Source organism: Rhea americana, unplaced genomic scaffold (genome assembly GCF_003343005.1).
Source record: "Rhea americana isolate MKP2758 unplaced genomic scaffold, rheAme1 scaffold_16, whole genome shotgun sequence".
NCBI lineage: Eukaryota > Metazoa > Chordata > Aves > Rheiformes > Rheidae > Rhea > Rhea americana.
Window position 1 is genome coordinate 3,852,096 of NW_028185705.1, and position 20,147 is coordinate 3,872,242.

Here is a 20,147-nt window from a genome sequence, read left to right on the forward strand (position 1 = left end):
AAAAAAAAAGGACTGGTGCTTAAGTTCTCCGAGAACGCATCAGAAGCGTCCTGAAACGCCAGCCCTCGGGCGAGGCCGTTCGCGCCCGGGAGGCGGCACCGCTCGTAATGGCGCCGCCTCAGAGGCGGGGGGCGGGGCAGCCTTTCCGCGTGACGCTGCGCCGCCGTCGGGCGGCGCATGCGCGGGCGTTGCGTGCGGCCGTTGAGCGCGCGCGAGTGGGGCGGCCGTTGAGCGTGGGGCCGTTGGGCGCCGCGCGGGGAGCGGCGCAGGGTCGCGGCGGCGGCGCGGCTCCCCCCGCCCCCCGGGCGCACTRTCCCGCGTTAAGCAGGTGGGGACGGCCGGAGCCCGTTGTTTGCGTGTCCCGCTACGTCTGGGGAAAAAAACCCACCAGACTGAGGGAAAAAACTACTTTTGCGGTCAATTCCTGCTTTTACCGACCGTGAGGAAACGGGCAGTGACACGGGAGCGTGGCGCCTGCAAGGCAAAGCGAAAGTGTCGGTGCCCGCCCCGTGCTGACACGCGTGGTCCGTGGAGAGGAGGGAGGTGTTGATTAACTGCGGTAAAACGGTGCGGTGAGGTAAGGAGTTTCTCTTCTGCCGTTCCCACCAAGTGGGGTAGGTAGGTGTGCTGCGAGGGGAGGGCCGGGGGGCGATTTTGCCCTGTTACTGCTCTGTGCTTGTTCCTGGAGTTGTAAGAACGTGGATCTGTTCAGTAAAGACAACTCTGGAAGTCAGTGGAAAGTAGTTCTCTTCCAAATAATAATTCTGTTCTTTTGAATGCTTTATTGAAAAGTCTTTTGTCTTGCACAGGTAATTTTCGTATTTTTTTTTTTCCAGCTGAAGCTGGTTCTAAATTAAAACTGAAGAAAGGCCTCTTCTCTTGCATTTTGAAACTGTGGAAGAGTCTGGTTGTATACGGGAGGTTGGTACTATGTAAATTCCTTCCCTTCCTGATAAATATGTGCATTCACCTATAGGCGTATATATGATTCTGGATGCTGACCTAACCTCTCCTTAAAAACACTTAGTAAAGSAAATCTCAGACACTCCTTAGCCCAGTTACAACTACTATATTGCTTAGGGTTTCTTTAATTGAATCATTTGCCGAACCAAAATTGTTGAGAGGAATGTGAGTTTTCTAAGATGCTCGCTCAAGACTTCTGAAAACACTATAGCCTCATCAAAGCAGAAAGTATGTTCACACTGGACATCTGGAAGTCCTCTGAGTGTGTAAAAGYGATCTTAACAGTTTACATGGAAGCAGTTTATGTCATGAGCCAAGTGCAAAGAGATGTCTTTGACTTACTATGCATGTAACTAACCTAGAGGCTTAGGTGTTAAAACATGTGAAGAGTAGTACACTTATTGTGGATGCTCAGGTCATCTCTTTGGGGTATACTGAATCTATTGTTTGAGTTCTAGGAAGCGTGTTTATAAAGTATGACTTCAATATTGTGAAAGTATTTTTCAATGTCTTCTAATAGTGGTTTATCGTCGCTTCAGTAACAAACTTACAAATCTAACATCTGTTGCCAAAGAAAATGTTTTTTTTTTAAGTTCAGTCTTAAACTGCATGTGCTTTTTTTTTTATATATATATATATGCTTGGTATGCTGAATGTAGCAGGTGATTTCCAGTACTCCAAATGTTTGCATTCATTTAGGTTACCTTCTTCCATTAAAAAGCAAAAATTAAGCTGTAAAATGATAGTACCTTGCTATTCTTGAGAGTACAGGGTATTTTTTTGTTCATGCTGTCATTAATGTTTTATTTTTACAGATTTTCACAGAATTATCTTCTATATATTTAATGTTCTTTCAGAATATTGAAGAAGATGCTATTTACTGTCATAAAATGGAAATTACAATAATCTTTTATTTTGCTGTTTTGATAGGGCTGTGCAGTCAGTGGTTGCTTCTCCTGCTCAATTCATCATGATAACTCCAGCTTTTGAGCTGAGCCAAGATCCAGATTTTCTTACAATAATAATCAAAATACCTTATGCCAAAGCTTCAGAGTTTGATTTATATTTTGAAGGGGAAGATTTTAAATTTTATGCTAAACCTTACTTTCTCAGGTAAGTAGTGTAAGAATGTAAAAAGCTCTGAACTTCAAAAAAAATTAAAAAAAAAATAGAGAATGAACTTTACTTTTGGGGCTCTCAGTATATGCCCTATCTGTAGTTTCCACAGTGATTTGGCTTGCCTTGTGGATCTGGCATCTTTGTTTCAAGATTTTAAATCACTTAAAGAATTCAGTTAAATGCTTATCTGAATTTACTTTACCAAGGACTACTTTGGATGTATGTAAGTGTGTCTTTGCCTTTGAAAGCCAGATAGGATATACTTCGTGGAGTATGTGTTTTGGTGCACACCTAGTAACGTAAGGGGAGAAAAGAAGCYGTAGGCTGTAGGAAATGAGATTTGTGCTGTCTTTTCTCCAGACAGTAAGTTTCTCATTACCCTATGGAAAAGGAACAAGAGACAATCAAAGTATGAAAGTGTTAAGAGAACCTTTGTCATATAAGAGCTGATGAGCTCCTAACCTTTTTTATTTTCTGTGTTTCCTGAATTCTTGGATATTCCTCTCCTTGTATTACCTATATACAGTAGTAGACTACTATCAGGATTTTAGTAGATTAGTAGAATGTAGTCAGTTGGGTGAGTYTTTGTATCCTGTCACTGTAGGATAGCTCAGAGTCTGTAGATTACAGGATCTTCAAGTGTTGCATGTAGTACTAAGGACATCATCTCTGTGGCGCCTGTGACTTCATCTTAGCTGGGGAAGTCACAAATTAACGCTTTCAGATGCTAGTATCTTGTACCAGTACTTTAGGGAGTAAGTTTTCAAAATAGTGTATAGGATTTAGGAGCATAACTTCCATTATTATCAATTGGAGTCACATAGTTAAATCCTTTGTACTGCTTTTGGAATATGCCTTAAGGTTTTATGGACTGAGTTATAGAGTTAGTCAGGCATTCAATGAGACATTTTGTTCTCTTTGCCTGCAGATTGACCCTTCCTGGAAGGATTGTGGAAGATGGTAGAGAAAAAGCATCTTACAATACAGATGAAGGTATCAGTTAATTACTAGTGTATTTGTCACTGAAGTGTGAAGAGTATTAACTCTTCAATAACTTATACCTAATTGCATAGAACTTTAATTTATATACAGTTTTTTTATACTTTACTAAAGTTTCTTCTATTTTATGTGATATAAAATTCTTGTTCAGGATGCATTATACTTATTTTGGCTAATTAAGGACAAAAGACATGTACATAAACTTCTTTATTGGAACAGTTATGGATAAGTCCCCTTCAAGCCCTATGGGGTTAAATATGTCATTTTACCAAGATCATTAGCCTAGTAAGTCTGCAAGAAAGTTAAGTATTGCTGAGCAGAAATTAAGTAATCCTGAGATAATCTCTTGATAAAGTCTTAAGAGAGAAGACTTGAATGTTTCTCTGCACCTTAGGGTGGAAAGCATTTTTGGAATAAAGGAGAAATATATATTCTGGAATAAATATATTCAGAAAGAAAATAAATACTGCAATAAAACCTACAGTTTGCTGCTTCCAATTTGCTTTATTATATACTTAAAACATGAATCAGCACGTTCCTGTGATCTTATTTTGATTCCCTGGTTGGAGAAAGAATTCAAATTAAAATAAACCTCGTCTTCTATGGGTTTATGTTATACAATGCAAGTTAAGAGACMACAACCTGTTAAATACTTTTTCAAGCTTTGTTGTTAAAATCTTCTGATTTTTGTGAAATTGGTAAATGAAGTATAAAAACATGCACAGCGATTGATGCATAATAAAATATTCTCTGCATGTATCCCAATTTCTGTGAGCTTTTTGTAAGAACTAAAAATGTCCTTTTTAAGTTATCAGGGATGTTTTAATGCAAGACTAATAATTATATACTGTCTTTTCTTTAAGGAACTTTTACAATTCGGTTACCTAAGGAGATTCCTGGCCAATATTTTGAAGGACTGGATATGCTGACATCTCTTTTGGCAACAAAGAAGTTAAGATCAGTAAAACCTTTAGTGGAAGAAATAGGTACAGCAAAAAATCCTTATATTAGTGATACATATGTTATGTAAAATAGTTATAGAAATAGATTTACATAGTGATATATATAGGAAGACAAACTATTCCCGTAGTTCAAAGGTACAAAGAARGTAAGTAAAAGGTAAGTATCAAAGAGAACTTGTAGGTGATGTACTTCTCCTAATTATAGCTTAGTTACGTGTATGCTTTTCCAAAATGTATGTTTAACACTTGCTAAGCCTCTGTAGCCCCTCTTGTGGCTGTATAATAAACACACATTTGAGTCTTCTACTTCCCACAAGTCAGTACAACTAATCTTTCAGCTCAAATAATAGAAGCTTAAGTTTTTTTTTTTTAAAAAAAAAAAAAAAAAAAAAAACACAGGTTCCAGCAGATAACCTGCTTAATGGCATCATTTCACAGACAAGGTTTGACTGTGTGATTGGTTATGTGCATGTGTTTTTTAAATTATTGATACTTACTTTGATCTTGTCAGGGTTATCTTAGAATAAATTTCTGTTCATGTTGAAATTAGTGGAACTGCTGTTTCAGTCTTTGAGTAACTTAGTATASGTTTTCCTGGTCTGCATTTTGAAAAGTTGGAGAATTTGATGCAGAATCTATAGGTTAACAATGTAAGTATCTGTCTGTATGAAAAACTTAAAGCAATCAGTTATTTTTTTTTTCTTTTTCAATTTTGGAAAGTACTTTATGATTGTAAAAGTYGAGTAGTCTGGTAGTAATCTAGTGTAAACTGTGATATAGCCATCTACTATCCTTCCATGTTAAAACAAAAGCGGAAAACATGGGACTTGTGTGAAAGAAAGTAATACTTTTGCACATTACTAGTGATAAGAGTTATTTTTGAGAAAAATGCCATTTGGAGTTGGAGGCRGCAGAGATGCAGCAAAATCTGACAGATTATGAACATCCATAGTTGGGGATGTGTATGTTGCATCAAAAAAAGCTAATTTTCCTAGTCTTTGGCTTGTTATATATGAATCAGGTCTGTTATACCTCATTTTCATTCAAACCACTCAGTTTAATAGATTGAGAAATTCTCACTCATGTCAATTGGATAAGATAATGGGAGATCTGGAGATGTGTTGTTCACATGCATTTGGTGCCTCTTTTTTTCTATTTTCTGGAAATCATGTTTTTCAGTGTCATGTAAGATTTATTAAGAAATGTAGTAAATAAAAAGCACACTGTATTATCAACATTTGTCTAGTTATTAAATCACATGTTTTCGGTGRTATAAGCTTGTAATCATTTTCTTTAACCATGTCATGTATACAGCTGCTTCTGCTCCATTGTCTGAGGAGGAAGAAGAATTTGACTGGGAAATTGAGCAGACTCCTTATGAAGAAACTGCGGAAAGCACTCTACAACAACAGTACTGCTATGGATTTGGGAATTTGTACTCAGCAGTGTTCCAGCGACTGCAGGTAGGTGACACCCCTGCCTCTTAAAAGTTCCAAATAGCTTAAAGTTATACTGCCTTTTAGTTGGATAGGCTTCTTGGCTTGTTCCATGGTCAAGAGAGGATCACTAAGTGACAGCTTTTCCTTGTTATTGTATTACATGACTGAGTATATGCTGCTCTTCAAATAATAGCAAAGGTGAACCTTTGTTCCTGCAGAAACAGGAGTGGTCAACTGTGAGTAAACTGTGGTAGCTGAGGCAATAGCCTAATCTGTGTCTGCAGTAAGATCAGTAATAGAGAAAAGGGCTGAATGGTCCCCGGTGTGTGTGTGTTTTTTTTTTTTTTGTTTGTTTGTTTGTTTGTTTTGAGAGAGAGAGAGGAAAAGGTTGTAGTCTTTAGGCTGTACTGCTAATGCTCCTGATTTTATTTGATATTGTCTTCCATTCTGACTTCAAACATATTCAACACCAAAATAAWTTATTTCTGATGCAATGAATTTTAAAGCGTATTTAAAAATGAAAGAACTGATTCAAATAAAAAAGAAACAATTTTACCTAAAACAGATAAAGCTGGTTAAGTTTTAGGCTTTGTTATGGTTGTTGCATTAAAATATTTTCCATTGTGAAATTCATAGTCATTTTTCTTTGTACTTTTAATTTTAACCTTTGTTTCTTCAGAAAGCAGTAACTATTGAAATATGGAGTCTTCTTGCTCCACCTTGTGTGTTTGAGGATCTCTTTAAGTGTGCTTGGTTCTTTCTCGATTCCTAAAGTTGATTCAGATCTTCAGATGTAAAATAAGGTCATTAGCAGCTAAAATTCTAATTTCACTAGTAAATAGTTCAGGAGACTAAAATATTTGAAAATGAGATCTGCTTTATCATCCTTAAAGACCTTCAGCAGTGAAGCCCTGGTTTTGTCTCCTCTCTCTGGAGTAGCACTTAATAACTGTAGCTGGTAGATTCTGTAGGAAAATGTTTGTGGAAAAAATRAATTCAGACTCTAGTGATATTTATTTGTATATGCTCTTTATTGCCTCTAAAATTAGGATTATAATTTGTCACAGGTTTAAGTATGTATTTTGTTCAAAATACTTTTTGACTGTGCTGTTCTCTTAAAACTTCTTGCTTATCAGAGCCTGAACCTTTCAGAGAACTTTGCTTGAACTCTGAGCAGTGTAATTCTGTGATAAACTTGCCTCCTTTCAAAAAGAGGTTGATCAGCTGGCTGGGAATGCAGGCTTATTTTCTTTTTTTATGGAAAGATACTGTATGACAAATTGTCCGTACATGTTTACATAGCACAGTTTGTTAAACAGTAGCAATCTGGTTTATTCCTTATTATCTGCTGAAGTGTTTATAGTATATCTTTGCYATAATATTGAGTAATTAGAGATTAAAGCTCTTAATAGGGTTAAACTCTTGTAAAATATTGCACGAAAAGGATGATGCTGTGTTATTTGTCGTGTTGAATAAAAGAAATTGAAATATATCTAAACGAAGTTTTCTGACTGAGGTTGGGATTCTTCAAGGTCTTTGTGCACTTGATTTATGATGAATTTACTAGGACTATACCGGTGCACTGACATTTTATTTTGTAGATTAATTTGTAGGATAGAAGCTTTAAACTGCAATCATTCCGCCTTTGTGCATTTGGTAGTTTCACTAATTCATGAATAGATTGGAATTAATCTACAACCTGTAGCATACTCAGCTGCATAATAATATTGGTAGAATATAGAGCTTTTATTAAAATACTAGATAGTAATTTATTACTTAATGTTCTGCTGAAGTTCTCACACCAGGCAATAGAAGTAGCAGCTATTTAAAGCATATTAATCCTGTAATTCTAATTTATTATTGTGTGAATTGTAGTATCTTAAGGTTTTGGAACAGAAGGATTGCTATTTATGGAGAAAGTATCTCCATTCTGTGAGTGTATTTATTAGTTTATTACCATGAAACTACTGAAGAAGTACATTTTCCATCAGCATTAATGTACCTCTAGTTATTTATGTCTAAAAGGATATTGAAATTGTCCATTAATTAATGTGTGGCCACTTGAGAATGCAGGATTAATCTGAAGAGTTACAAAGACTATGATTTTTATCTTGTGCATATATGGTTGCCTGCTTTTTTTAAGCATTACAAATTTCAGCATAATACAAAATACCCTGCCTGCTTTATGATAAAGAAAAGCACCTGAATACAATTCATAAAATTTGAAGCTTCTTAGAATTCATAATAACTGAAACTCCATGGAATTTGGGTGTCCTATTTGCACAATAGTCTGAATTGAAAGGTTACGCAGATTTTTTAGACTGTGCCTAGTTTTCAATAATGTGTATCAAGAGATACAAATTTCTAGTTAGGACTCACCTGGTTTAACAGTAGTGACCATTATTATCATTATTTTTTGCACTTGTGTTAAAATTGAAGGAATGGTATCACATGTAGTATATTACCTTTTCATAAGGAAGTGCCTTAGCGCTTACTGTAATGCCAATAGACATCTCAAACTTTTACTAAAGAGTTCTTATACATTGTATCTTTGGCTTGATCATCTAACTTTTGTTACATTTTCAGGATGAACTCAGTGATATTATTGACATTAAGGATCCAGACCGAGTGCCTGTAGATGAACGTAGGAGGAAACGCCTGGCAGCTGAGGCTGCTAAGTTTGATCCTGATCATTACCTGTAAGTACTGATTTATTTCACCTGGTCAAGTGAAAGTGCCTCAGCTAAAATAAATTCACTTTCTTGTTTGATAGATGATGGTTTTAAGATTGCTTTTGGAAATACTGCCTTTACTTTTTGTCTGTCTGGCTCTTTGCTTTCTAGCAGTAGGCAGTAGAAGGTATTCAGAAGAGTGACAGTGACACAGGACATTATCTGTTTTGCACTTGCTTTACTGGTTAACTAAAAACAGAATTCAGTCTCTTCTCAAGTGGGGCTACTGTGAACTGTTGCAGAATGCTCTTTCATAGTTGACCTCTTCACATCAGGGTAGCCAAAGGGTGGCAGCATTTTGGGTTGCAGATATCATAACTTTGTTTCCTCCTTGTGAAACATGGTAACTTATCCAACCTGGTCTATAATGAAGTAGATGGTCCCTTCTAAGTAGTTCCTGCTATTTTTTCTTAGAGATTTGAAATCACGTAACTGTTGTTTAAACCATTTCGAGCTTTGCCTGTTTCAGATCTGGTTTTCAACAGAATGAGAAAAATTCTCAAAACTGTGTGTTTCTCTGTATGTCTTCCTATATGATGAAGGTGGAAATGATTCTTTGTGTCTTTCAAGGACAGTCTCTCCAGATTGGAATATTTCAGGTCAAGGGAAGCGCAGAAACTTCCAGAAAAGTACACTATGCTTTAGATTATCAGAATTAATGGGAAATAGGTATAGTTCTCAGCAGGGAGAATTAAGACTTGTGGTGTGTTTTGAGAAGGAAGAGAGATTTTGGTGGCTTTTTCCTTTTGTCTTTAGATATTTTGAAGAACAGCCACAGGAATTGCTCTATTTGTTCTGAAATATATAGACTTAACCCATTTGAGGTATTTAAAGTGGTGTATTTGGCTGTTATGTGTCATTTTGTAGCAAGTAGAAATAAAAGCCGTGCTTTCTCGAGCTACAACATGATTTGGAAGTACACTTACTATCTCAGTTCTAATAGTTCCGAACAGGTAATTTGATGAAAATTACAATAATGCTAAGTTTGCGTCTTAGGGACCCTGTGTTCTAGCCTTAAAGATGAACTAGGACCTTTTAGTTTAATGGGTATGTTTTAGAAGCCTCAGAACAGATGATACCAGCCTTTTGTCTTCAACTAAAATTGTTGTTTTCCTTTGCACCCTGATGCGAAGGATAGTTCTGGAGGAACAGTGCTGAGCAGAAATATTCTGCTGGTTTTAAGGAAAATGCAGACTGGCTAATGTTTAAGTTACTTTTTCAAAAGACACTGAAGGCATTGGGGAAGCTGTTAATGTGAGAGTACAGCAAATTACAGTCTGTGCTCAGTGAACAAGTTAGGTTTTGTATAATGATTAAAAATTTATTAAGAACTATTTCCTCTGTTTTTACAGTTCTCATTTTTCATTCTGTTTTTTGGCTTGAAAGAAGAAAAAAAAAGAAAATAAGAGAAGGCTTAGAACTTGAATCCTTGAACATAAATCCTTCCAGACTCAGTATACTGAGTTTCTACCACAGTGGCTTTGTGCTAAGACAGTGGTACATCTTTTACAGAATTCATAACAGATCTTCTTCTTCTTTTTTTTTTTTTTTTTTAACCTTGCTACTACATAACTTTGTTTACCCAAAAGTCTGTTCCCAGCTCTACTTTCAGATATTTGCTCTCCAGCTGCATACATCTCCTCTTCAAAGCATGCTTACTCTGAGAATAGAACTTCCCAATGAAGGCAGGTTTTTTGAGAGTCCTCTTTGAAATGTTTTTGTTTAGATAGATCCAAACCAAATCTGTTCATCCAATGTCTGTTCATCTTCGTGTCGTGCTACAAACTCATCAAATTCCTAGGCTTCCRGGCAGCCTTGGAAAAGTTGAGAAAGTATGGGAGGGGTATTGCAAGATAAAAGAATATTGTGGTTTATGCTTTTTATAATCAGTATTTTCTGTTTTTAAGCTGAAGACCAGATACTGACTGGTCACATTTATTTTTGTTCTTTGGAGTTACATTTTTAATAAATGGTAAATTGCCTGGAACCCAATTAGGTGTATTCAGTCTGTCCATAAAAAATATACCCACATGTGCTATAAATTGAAATGAACAGCATATGACTCTCTCTTTTTCCAGAGCTGATTTTTTTGAAGATGAAGCTGTTCAACATGTTTTGAAATATAAACCATGGTGGGTTGATGCCCATAAAAAAAAGATGGCCTTGCAGGAAGAAAGTCATCAGGAACATGAAACTTTTGGTAAGAATGTATCTGTTAATTTTTGTGTTTTCATGTTATGTACTAGGTTATTGTTTTTAAAGAAAAAAATATGATTTTAGCCTACAATTTTTGATCTTAAAACTATTGTTCTTCGTAGAGGAGAGAAGTATTCTGCAACATGCCTTGCCTTCTCTTTGAAGGACAGTTGCATACTGTTATCTTATACAGCATTGATGTCCGAAGCTCATGGTATATGATTAAGTGGTCATTTCATCTTAAACACTTATCTGTTAGTTTGTGTAGGCTCACATGTGATCTCTTATCTCCATAATGTATTTCAGAGTTAACCCTTCTTAAAGACCAACTAGAATTCAAGCTATCTATGCAGAGAAAATTCCTTTTTAAGAGTATGCTGTAATTTTTAAGATTTCATGGGAGTTGTCAGTGTCAGTAAGTCATGGCATTTGAAGTCAAGTCAAAACTATTTTGGTGTAGCTATTTTAATAGCTAGARAATGAGTCCTTTGTGTGTTGGTGGTGCTTATCTCTTTTCAGACTTACTGTTCTCCTTTTCAATTATTGTTCTCCCTTTCCTGGCTGTATTTTCAGAGGAAAAGTTATTAAAACTACTTCTGTTTACTTACACGTATAGTGCAGACGCTTTGTGGCAAGTATTYCAAGAATCAGTTGAGGAAGACTGACCTAGTGTCAGCTGTATTTCTGTGATGTGCATGTCTTCTGTAGGATGTTCTGTTTTACTTATACAGTACCACAGATGTTCATGGCATTTATTTTTCTACTGCTCTTTTTATAGATCCTAGAGACTTTTTTTTTTTCTGAAGGAAAATCTTCATTAATCCTTTTAGAAGTTAAAAATGATGGTTTCAGGATTAGGAAGTGAACCTGTAAGAATATCGTTAACTGGAATTACTTTTTGTAGTACTTTCTGCAATCACTGTATACRAGCATATTATTTTATTATCACTCTATACATGCCTGTTCTTTTATTGTCTTTTGCTCATTTCCTCTGTAATATGAAAGTTCAATGTCACTGAAATAGATAATGATAATCCCTTCAGCAGAGGTTCTTCAACAAATATAATATTAGTGCACTAATAATACTGGCACTTTCRCATTTCGTACAGGGGTGGGACAATAGAATTTGGATAAATGCTGCATATTTCACTGTGAATGTAATCTGATCTCTTCATCTTTTGAAATCAGGAATCTTTAATTACATCTATCACAAATATATGATTTTAAAAAGCATTGGACAAAGGTGGCTTGGAAACTTGAGTAATGAGAGAGTGTTTTTGTTTATTGTTTTCATTGATTAAGAAGTGAAAGGATGTGTTGATATTTACCTTTGTTAAGGAATATAATGTAAATGAAGAGCAGCTAGATGATTTTATTGATTAAGAATATTTTAAATTAGAATGAAAGTCTTGAAGAAAAAAGTGTATGTGTTACTGTACTTTATGGGCAGTAACAATAGACAAACTAAAAACTCAAAAGTCCAGCAATCCTGCTGCTAAGTTATACAGAAATTGTGACTACATAAAAGGTTTCTCTAAACCATTTATTTTAACAGATTTTTTTTTCTAATATGGATGATCAAAAAAACTTTGTTTACTTTCATGTGGCTCATGCTTTGGGGAACTTCAGTGAATTTAACTCAAATACCAGCCAGTATCTTWCTTATGTGATGACAGCAACACTTGCCCCCTATTTTTTTTTTCTTTAACCTAAAAAATCCTTACTTTTGGTAACATAGTTCATGTTATTTGAATGGAAAGAGCAGTTAATGATGCCAAAAAAACTGAATGAGGATCTGAAACCTGCGGAGATTCTTAAACCTGAGTTTGTTGTGGTGAAAGAAACCACCATGAGAGGGAGTACAGGTTCTACTTGAAGATCTTTTATGAATGAAAATAGAGAAGGGCAGGAGGTAAGTCTGGGCTATTGGATCTGGAATCTGATGATCAATTGGATGAGTTGCCTGTGTTTTGTATTGCTTTTGTGCTTTTTCCCAGCAATGGTATAGTTCAGGTAGCCTGAGTTACAAATTCAGGACTGTTTGAGTTGAATGCATGGGTCTGCAGTAGTCTGYATTTGTCTGAAAACAAATGTCTGAAACAAAATGAAGACTGCTAAATGAAGGATCTTCTTTGCTAGTTGGGAAATTTTGCCTCATTTCCACTGGAACTAGGGAGAAATCTGAGATCTTCAGTCAGGTTCTTTTTTACTGCCTGTGGAAGAAGTGAGGAATAAAATGAGGAGTACTCAGACTACTTAGTTTTCCTGAGTTGACATGTGTGTATGTGTGTGAGTTTGTGTGTGTAATGTAAACTTCTAAAATAAGAGTCTTTCCTCCCTATTCCCAATCTTAAAGGATTTTGATGAGGTAAAAGTCGTGATAGGCTTACTACTGTGATCATCTTGCGCAAATACTTCTGTGAAGAAAGTTATGCTCKTGATTAAACACATGCAATCTCAAGGCTTTACCCAAGAATGTGGAAGCGCAGAGATGATATGATAGAAGTCATATAATCAGAGATGCTGAACTGGATAAGCCTGCTTCTCTCAAACACGGGATGATGTATATTTTAAAGGAATATTTATTATAGGTAAGACTTTTGAATAAGAAGTGATATGAAAGTAGGAGTGATGATACTAAAATTGAAAGGAGGTGACAATACAGCCTGCTGTGGTGTTGGGGTACTGACACTAGAATTTGCCACCTCGTGTTTCTCTAGTCCCTGTATTTTGTGCTCTGTTGCTGCTATTAGGACAGTTCCCACCTAAGCTGTATCTGTGGAATCCCTAATATCATGCTGGGAACTGATGTCTGAAGCTACTACGTGGAAAAARTGAATTTAGGGGGAAAATGACAGTAAAAATCAGCATGTTTATTAAAAATTTTCATACTCAAAAACACTGAATCAAGAACTTGTTTCTTCCTCTTACTGATTTATAGTGATGTCTGTTTTTTGTGTTAACTGCTTTCTTAGAGACCAAACGGTTGATTGCTTTTCCCTTTGGAAAATCTTTATTCATATCACCTCTGCGTTTCCACATAAACGACCTTCAAAGGTTCGGGCTGACATGTATCTAATATAGCATTAATATGATTCAGGGATAATTTATTTTGTTTACAGGTGTCTCTGATTTTTTTTTTTCAGAATAAGAATTTCTTTTTAAAGATCAGTCTTTCAGTAGGACTCTGAATGCAGAATTGTGACAAAGATTAGTTTAAAGGAAATTGTGAGATCTAGAAAAGACAGTCAGAGTCCCATGAATTTATGGAGAATGCCTGCAAGCAGGAGGTCAAAAGTGGTATGAAGGAAATGTGCTGTAGGTGTTGGTTTGAAAATTAGAGAAGGATATAAGCTTGACATCGAAGACAAGAGTGTTTGGATGGAGCTAAAATTTGAGTGGAGGSATTATAAAGACGACCGTGTAAGCAGAGGAATGAACGAAACAGACTTGACTGATCACAGAGTGAATATAGGTGTACAGAGGAATACAGTTCAGTGTTTTTAGGACTTAGGGGTTCATTTCCTGAAAACTGAGGCTTGTTCAATCACATTCTTGTTGACAGAGCTTTGGGGGTGTCGAAGATGGCTCATTTCTACAAACTCAGCAAAATGACCTTGTGTAGAAGGGGAAGAGTGCCTTTATTGAGTCTTCACTGCCAGTTCTACTCTTCTTAGACAGTGCAGAATCCATACAGGAAAGAGATGTTGTCAGTGCATCAGCACTGTGAAAAGTTTCCACAACTTTCTATACCTTATCAGATAGCAAAAAATTCAATCACAAGAGAAATCAATGGAAAATCATCATTGTTAATTCTGTTATCCTCCTTAATAAGTTTAGAGTAGTATTTTTAAAGCAGCATGCAACCATGGAGGAGTGATCCTGAGCAAAGCCTCTGGACATCTTTCTAATCAGAATAGTAATGCATGATGTCTTCTCCTGTCTTAGGAAGAGCTCGAAAGGAATAGAAACCTCTTTGCTACTGATAAAAATGATGCTAACCTTATTCCTAAACAATCTACTTTCTGCTAACTAACCTTCTCCTTTCTCTGGTGTTGCTGATTTACTGGCTTACAGGGGTAGAAGTACACATTTAAAAATCTGAGTTCTGTAGCATAATATTTTAGTACATGTTAAAAAAAAAAAAAAAAAGGCAATTCCTCTGATTTTCTTAGTTTCCTTCAAAGTAGTCATGGACTTCAAGACTGTTCTTACAAGGGCTGTAAACTGAGGCCCTGCTTTCATCAAAAAGCTAAGCCAGCTGATTTCCAGGGGTCCTTTCCAGCCTACGCTGTTCTATAATTCTACAGGTCAGAGCACTGAGATTGTGAGACCCCAACACATTTACAACCATTTGCAAGTGTGGCAGTAGTCTTGAGATATAGATATTATGCAGACTTTATTTTTGAATAGCCTGAACTCTATCTAGAATCTAAGCAATGAGTTCAGCTACGTAAGATTTTGATAATGCCGTAGTACATTGCCCTATACCTGTTGGACTTCATCGTCCCTTGTAGAGATTAAGCTGTGCTTCACTGACTGACTGACAGTTGTTACAGAGGAACAGTTTTGAAATATGCTTATTCTAACACGAGAAGGGGCTAGTATAAAATAAGTAAAGGACATGTCCAAAAAATAAAGGTAATCTGTAGATTTGTTTAGTTGCAGGTTTGTCTATGAGGAGATTAATCTATCTGAATCCTTTAGACAGGAGTGTGTTTGCATATAACTTACACAGTTATGTTGTAGCAAGAGGAGGCATGATTTTGACACTGACAAATGTACAAAACATTCTGAAATGGAACTTAAGGAAAATTTACATGCTTAGGATTTGATAAGTAATAGCAGATGCTGCTTTGCAGGAGTTTGATTTTTGATTACTCTGCAGGTATTGTTAGATAAAACATTGGTAATCATTGTACAAAATCCAGGTTTAATATAGCAGAAAATGTAATTAAGATTTTATTTTCCGTTAACCTTATACYATACAGTTGTGTTTTTAAATTAGGAAAAAAAACAAGAAATAGGTGGTGGTTTTGATATGTTAATAATTAGTTTCAGGCTTAGATAATATATTATTCAAAATCTCTAAAGAATAGATAGATCTTTATTTGTAAACTGGAAGTATTTTCTCTAGAGAGAAGCTTTATTAAGAACACCTGGCACTTTGCAATAAGTAAGTTAATGAATGTCTTGGAACATTTACCTTTGAGAATTGTCTAGTTTGCAACTTGTTTGCTGTTGTCTAGTAGGCCTATGTTTTCTGGGAATATGGTCCAGTTGTATGAGATACAGTCTTTTCTTCTTTTAAAATGCAAACTCTCTGAGGCATAGTTAACTCAGGTTTTACAAAGTTCACTAGGAGTTTATTTGGTTTACTTAAAAGAGGAGTATAGTTCACATTTACAAATTTCTCTGGAATGTGGATTTTAAGTGATCTAACTCATTTGGTAGTAGATCTTTAAAAAAAAGTCAGTTTGTTTGCTGTCAGTGTTGGACTACTACTCATTCCTGATGATAGATGTTCTTGTTAATTTTGATCAGTTGTGAGACAAAAACTTCAGCTTGTAATCTTTGGGGAAAAGAAAAGCTTGGTAGGTGTGTGCTCAGTAGTGGATCCAGTAGTGAATATTACTAGTTTTTGGAGAAGAACAGAGTTTATATTCCCGGTATGTGTATGTCTTGACTGCTAACCTCAGCAAAYGCATTCAGGTGGACTTGGAACTGTGGGAGTACTGAGGTAGCTGTTCTGCACCCATTGCAACAGGTATTCTGTTTGTGACAGATTCTGAGATACTTTGGAGGCATTATTTATTTATTTTGTTTAACAACATCTTTAAATACTTAGGTAGTCGCTGGCAGTGATTTTAAACTTTATGCATCTGATCTGCTTTATTAATATTTGCTTACAGACTCTTGGCTGTTTGCTTTTTACAATTTCTCTTAGCTGTTCTTTTTCAACTTAAGTTTCACCTCTCCTGGTTTGTGCTTCTCTTCAGGATGAAAGCTCTATTTGCATATGATTACATAATGCATTGCATTCTGCTCCAGTAGAGGCTTTCTTTTGAAAGCTAGCTGAAATTGGAAATGCCTTTTCTTTACCATTTGACCCTCTCCTAACAGTAAACACCTTGTTGTGATACTTCATTAATCCCACTCTACGTATCAACTTACAAAATGATCTTTGTTTTTCAGAAATTGATTTTTTTTCTCAAATGTACTACAACATGGCATATACAGTTTTATGGATAATTTTAATATAAATGATAGCGGTGACTCCCTGAAGAATCTGTATAAATTAAAAAGTTATCAAGAAATTTGCTGATGGAATATAGATACATATATATTTGTGAATTAAGGGATAATGCTGAACTACATTGTATTAATGGAAAAACAATAGAATTGCCATAGTTCTTGGTAAATTGACATTTTGTACTAGATAGCAACTGGAAGAGATCAGCTTTCTCAAGAAAAAAAAATAAAAACTGGAATTCCTTTGTGTAGGAGCTGGTGAATAAATGGAGACTAGCTTGACTCCAGAGAAATGTTTAGTTCATAAAGAAGTTTCTAGAGGAGTTTAAATAAAATTTTTYGTGCTTATGCAGCTCAGAAACATTAGGAAAGTTCATAAAGAAAAATTCAAAATTTTTTGTCTTCGTTCCTGATTTTATGTCTTCAGATGGGGTGTGTGCATACTTACAGGCCTTTGACATCAAGAACATTTGTTTAAAAACATGTYATAAAATCAGAAATCTTGTAGCAAGCTCCTGGGATAAAGATAAACACATGTCTCTTAAAGCAGTTGTATCCATGAGAATACGAATTGTGTGAAATGATGAGTAGCATTTGAGGAGAAAAATCTCTATCGTAAGGATGATAACTATAAGTGTTCTTAAAGAAACGGGTATAAAATTAAATTTAGTTTGCTGTGGATTGTAACCTTTTCTCTATGCATCTTTGGCTGTAAGCTCCCTCTGGCGTTTGGCTGCCTATGTTCCAAGGATCCATGGCTCTGATGTGGCCCAGCTGTACAACCTTGGCTCAGACTGCTGAGAGAGAATTGTGAGAAGGTCTATAGAAAGATAAGAAAGGTAAAATTACAGTTTTTTTTTAGACAGGATCATTAGTAGCTCAAGGATTCCAGAGGCGCAGCATGGGAAGTATAAAATCCTAAAGTGGAAGAATAGCKAATCAAGTTGGATCTTATCTGGAATTGTTGGGTCATCAGGTTAAGTTCTAAGTGTTGATGGAGCTGGTGGACGATGGCAATTCAGCAGTACACAAGGATCTCTCTCAGCGAGCATCAGAGGCTGACCATTCACCCCCAACTGATGGGTCTCCCTGACCAGCAAGGACTCTTCAGTGCTTAGACAGGATGGGGAACTTACTCATCTGCATTTGAGTATGTTAACATAAAAACGCAAAACAATTATTGGTTATATATATTGTGCTTGCAGCTTCTCTCAGTGCCCAGCAGAAGATACCAGAATATAGTGGCCCAAAAGAGGGGAGGTAACTGAATAATTGAATGGAGATTTCAATATTGTAAGATTCTTTTTCTAGAATAAATAATTTCAAAGAGTTAAAGGTCGTGTTGTGTACTTAGCCCCAGACTTAGATTTTGTTCTGAATGTGTAATGAGAATGCTGTTACACTTGTTTCAGTCTCTGAGAAATCTACTTGAATGAAGTGATGTTTTAAACTTAGGCTGATGGTTCTTGTGTTATTGGCACTTGAACAAATGTAGAGTGGTACTTCAGCAATGCAACAAAGCATCAGCTGTCAGGCTACTAACACTGCTTTCTCCTATCAAGTGCCTTTGTAGAACTGTAACTTCATTTTATGCAGTGACTAGAGTGTGTTCACCGGATCTGTCTGATTTAGGAAAAGAGTAAAACCATTCCTAATGACATGGAATACCTGGACAGTCTGGATAAAAAGTTCTTAGCTCAGACCTCTGACATTTTTTACTAAATGACTTCTTGATTTTCCATGAGGATAGGGGTGGCTTCCAGTCAATTATCTACTTAATCTCTTCTATTATTTCAGTGCAGTTCTGCCATCTTTTCTGCATTTCAAGTGTTAAGTACTTTTCAGACAGGTTAACCTTTCAATATGTAATCTCAGCTGTCTAAGCCTATACCACAGTTTGCTAGGGAAGTATTTTGATGCGTTATTACAGCATGCCTGCTATACTGTTGTTTTTGTTCTGCTTATGCAACCCAAAGAGGAGGTACTGGGCTACGTGATTCTTTGGAGTTTGACTCATGTTGCCTTTCTTAAGTGAGGTACATTGAATATCAGCAAAATACTATCGTATTTTCACTGAGGGTGAAAACTATAGCTCTTCAGAGGGAATTATGCCTTTTATAGTAGTATCAGTGGGAACAGGGTTTTGATCTGTGATCCTTCCCTCTCGGTGGAAGGATTCAGGTTTAGCTCAGTTGGTTAGAGTGTGGTGCTGCTAATGCCAAGGTCATGGGTTCAATCCCCATACGGGGGCTATGCTGAGGGTTGGACTAGATGGTCTCCAGAGGTCCCTTCCAACCTTACCATTCTATGATTCTGTYGCCAGTATGAAGGTAGCTCTTAAATCATGATTATCAATAGAAGCYGATGAGATTTAAGAATGCAGAATTGTTCCTTTTCTTAATTCATCCCGAGTTCTTTAATTCTTATCCTCTTCTACCACAGGAAAATCTGCTTGTTTTTATTAGCCTGTTTCTTAATTTCTGTCCAGTAAGACATGAACTTCAGAAAATTTTCATGTAGCTATATCTTGATTTTACATTTATATATGATACACAAGATGCACAAGATACACAGGTATCCACAAAGATCCTCAGTACTTCAGAGATTCCAAAGTGCTAGCACGCGCATGCAGTGTTTTGCAGGGCTGGAACCTGACATTTAAAGGACTGTATCAAGGTTTAGTAAAAGTTAAGTAATAGTGAAAGTAAGAATAATTTACATCCTTTACTGAGTGATTTGAGATTAGTAGCATGCTTTTTTTAAACAGACCATGGAAGCTGCATACTGCCAATTAAAAATAAATGTGTCACTCTTAAATTTGTAATCAATTATCGTTTTACTTTTTATAGTTGTCTTCTCAGAAGAAGAGAGAGAGCAGCTCAGAAAATTCAAAAATAAATCTCATCTTCTGGATAAAAGAACCTGTCATCACATATATCTCAGTTTAATTGATATCATTCTGGCATATTGCTATGAAATCTGTGTCAATGAAGGAGATAAGAATGTAAGTAACTTAAAATATATATATGTATATATTTCAAATACCCAATGCCAGAGTCTGTATTGTCATTTAGGGAACGTACCTTTTAAAGTGAACTTACTCTTACCTCCAAATATTGCAAATGTGATGAGTAAATTTCAATAAAAGACTATCTCTCTAGATTAAACTGTTGGGATGCATTTAGGGATTATTATGATTTCTAAATGCTTCTAGGTGGCTCTTCTAGAGCAGCATTTTAGCTGTAGGAGAGAAGCGGAAGGAGATGCAGGAGATTCCAAACAATTCCTTTTGTTTGTGATTTGTTTTGTGGTGTGGTATGTCTTGATTTTACGTAAATATAGATTTCAGGAAGTTGCTGTTTTTGATTTGATGGTTCTTTCTTTTTCTGAACAGTTCTGTAACAGGTACGTTTATAATAAAACAAAATGCACAAAATCACCAAGTCTGCAGGACTGAGACAGTTCAGTTTAGTGTTTTGTAATGG

General features: G+C 36.0%; 1 protein-coding gene across 2 annotated transcripts in view; it reads left to right on the plus strand.

Annotated features, from left to right (window-relative positions):
* Positions 1-198: 198 nt before the first annotated feature.
* Positions 199-20,147, plus strand: part of SHQ1 (SHQ1, H/ACA ribonucleoprotein assembly factor) — a 56,451-nt gene continuing 36,502 nt past the window's right edge. Inside the window, exons 1-9 of one of the 2 annotated variants that reach the window (XM_085300057.1) lie at positions 199-577; positions 837-921; positions 1,894-2,076; positions 3,011-3,075; positions 3,945-4,067; positions 5,358-5,506; positions 8,069-8,181; positions 10,293-10,414; positions 19,512-19,666. In XM_085300057.1, the coding sequence (XP_085156183.1) occupies positions 1,934-2,076; positions 3,011-3,075; positions 3,945-4,067; positions 5,358-5,506; positions 8,069-8,181; positions 10,293-10,414; positions 19,512-19,666 (870 nt within the window). In that variant the 5' untranslated portion in view covers positions 199-577; positions 837-921; positions 1,894-1,933. The remainder of the gene's footprint in view (positions 578-836; positions 922-1,893; positions 2,077-3,010; positions 3,076-3,944; positions 4,068-5,357; positions 5,507-8,068; positions 8,182-10,292; positions 10,415-19,511; positions 19,667-20,147) is intronic. The other variant, XM_085300058.1, reaches the window with a different exon arrangement.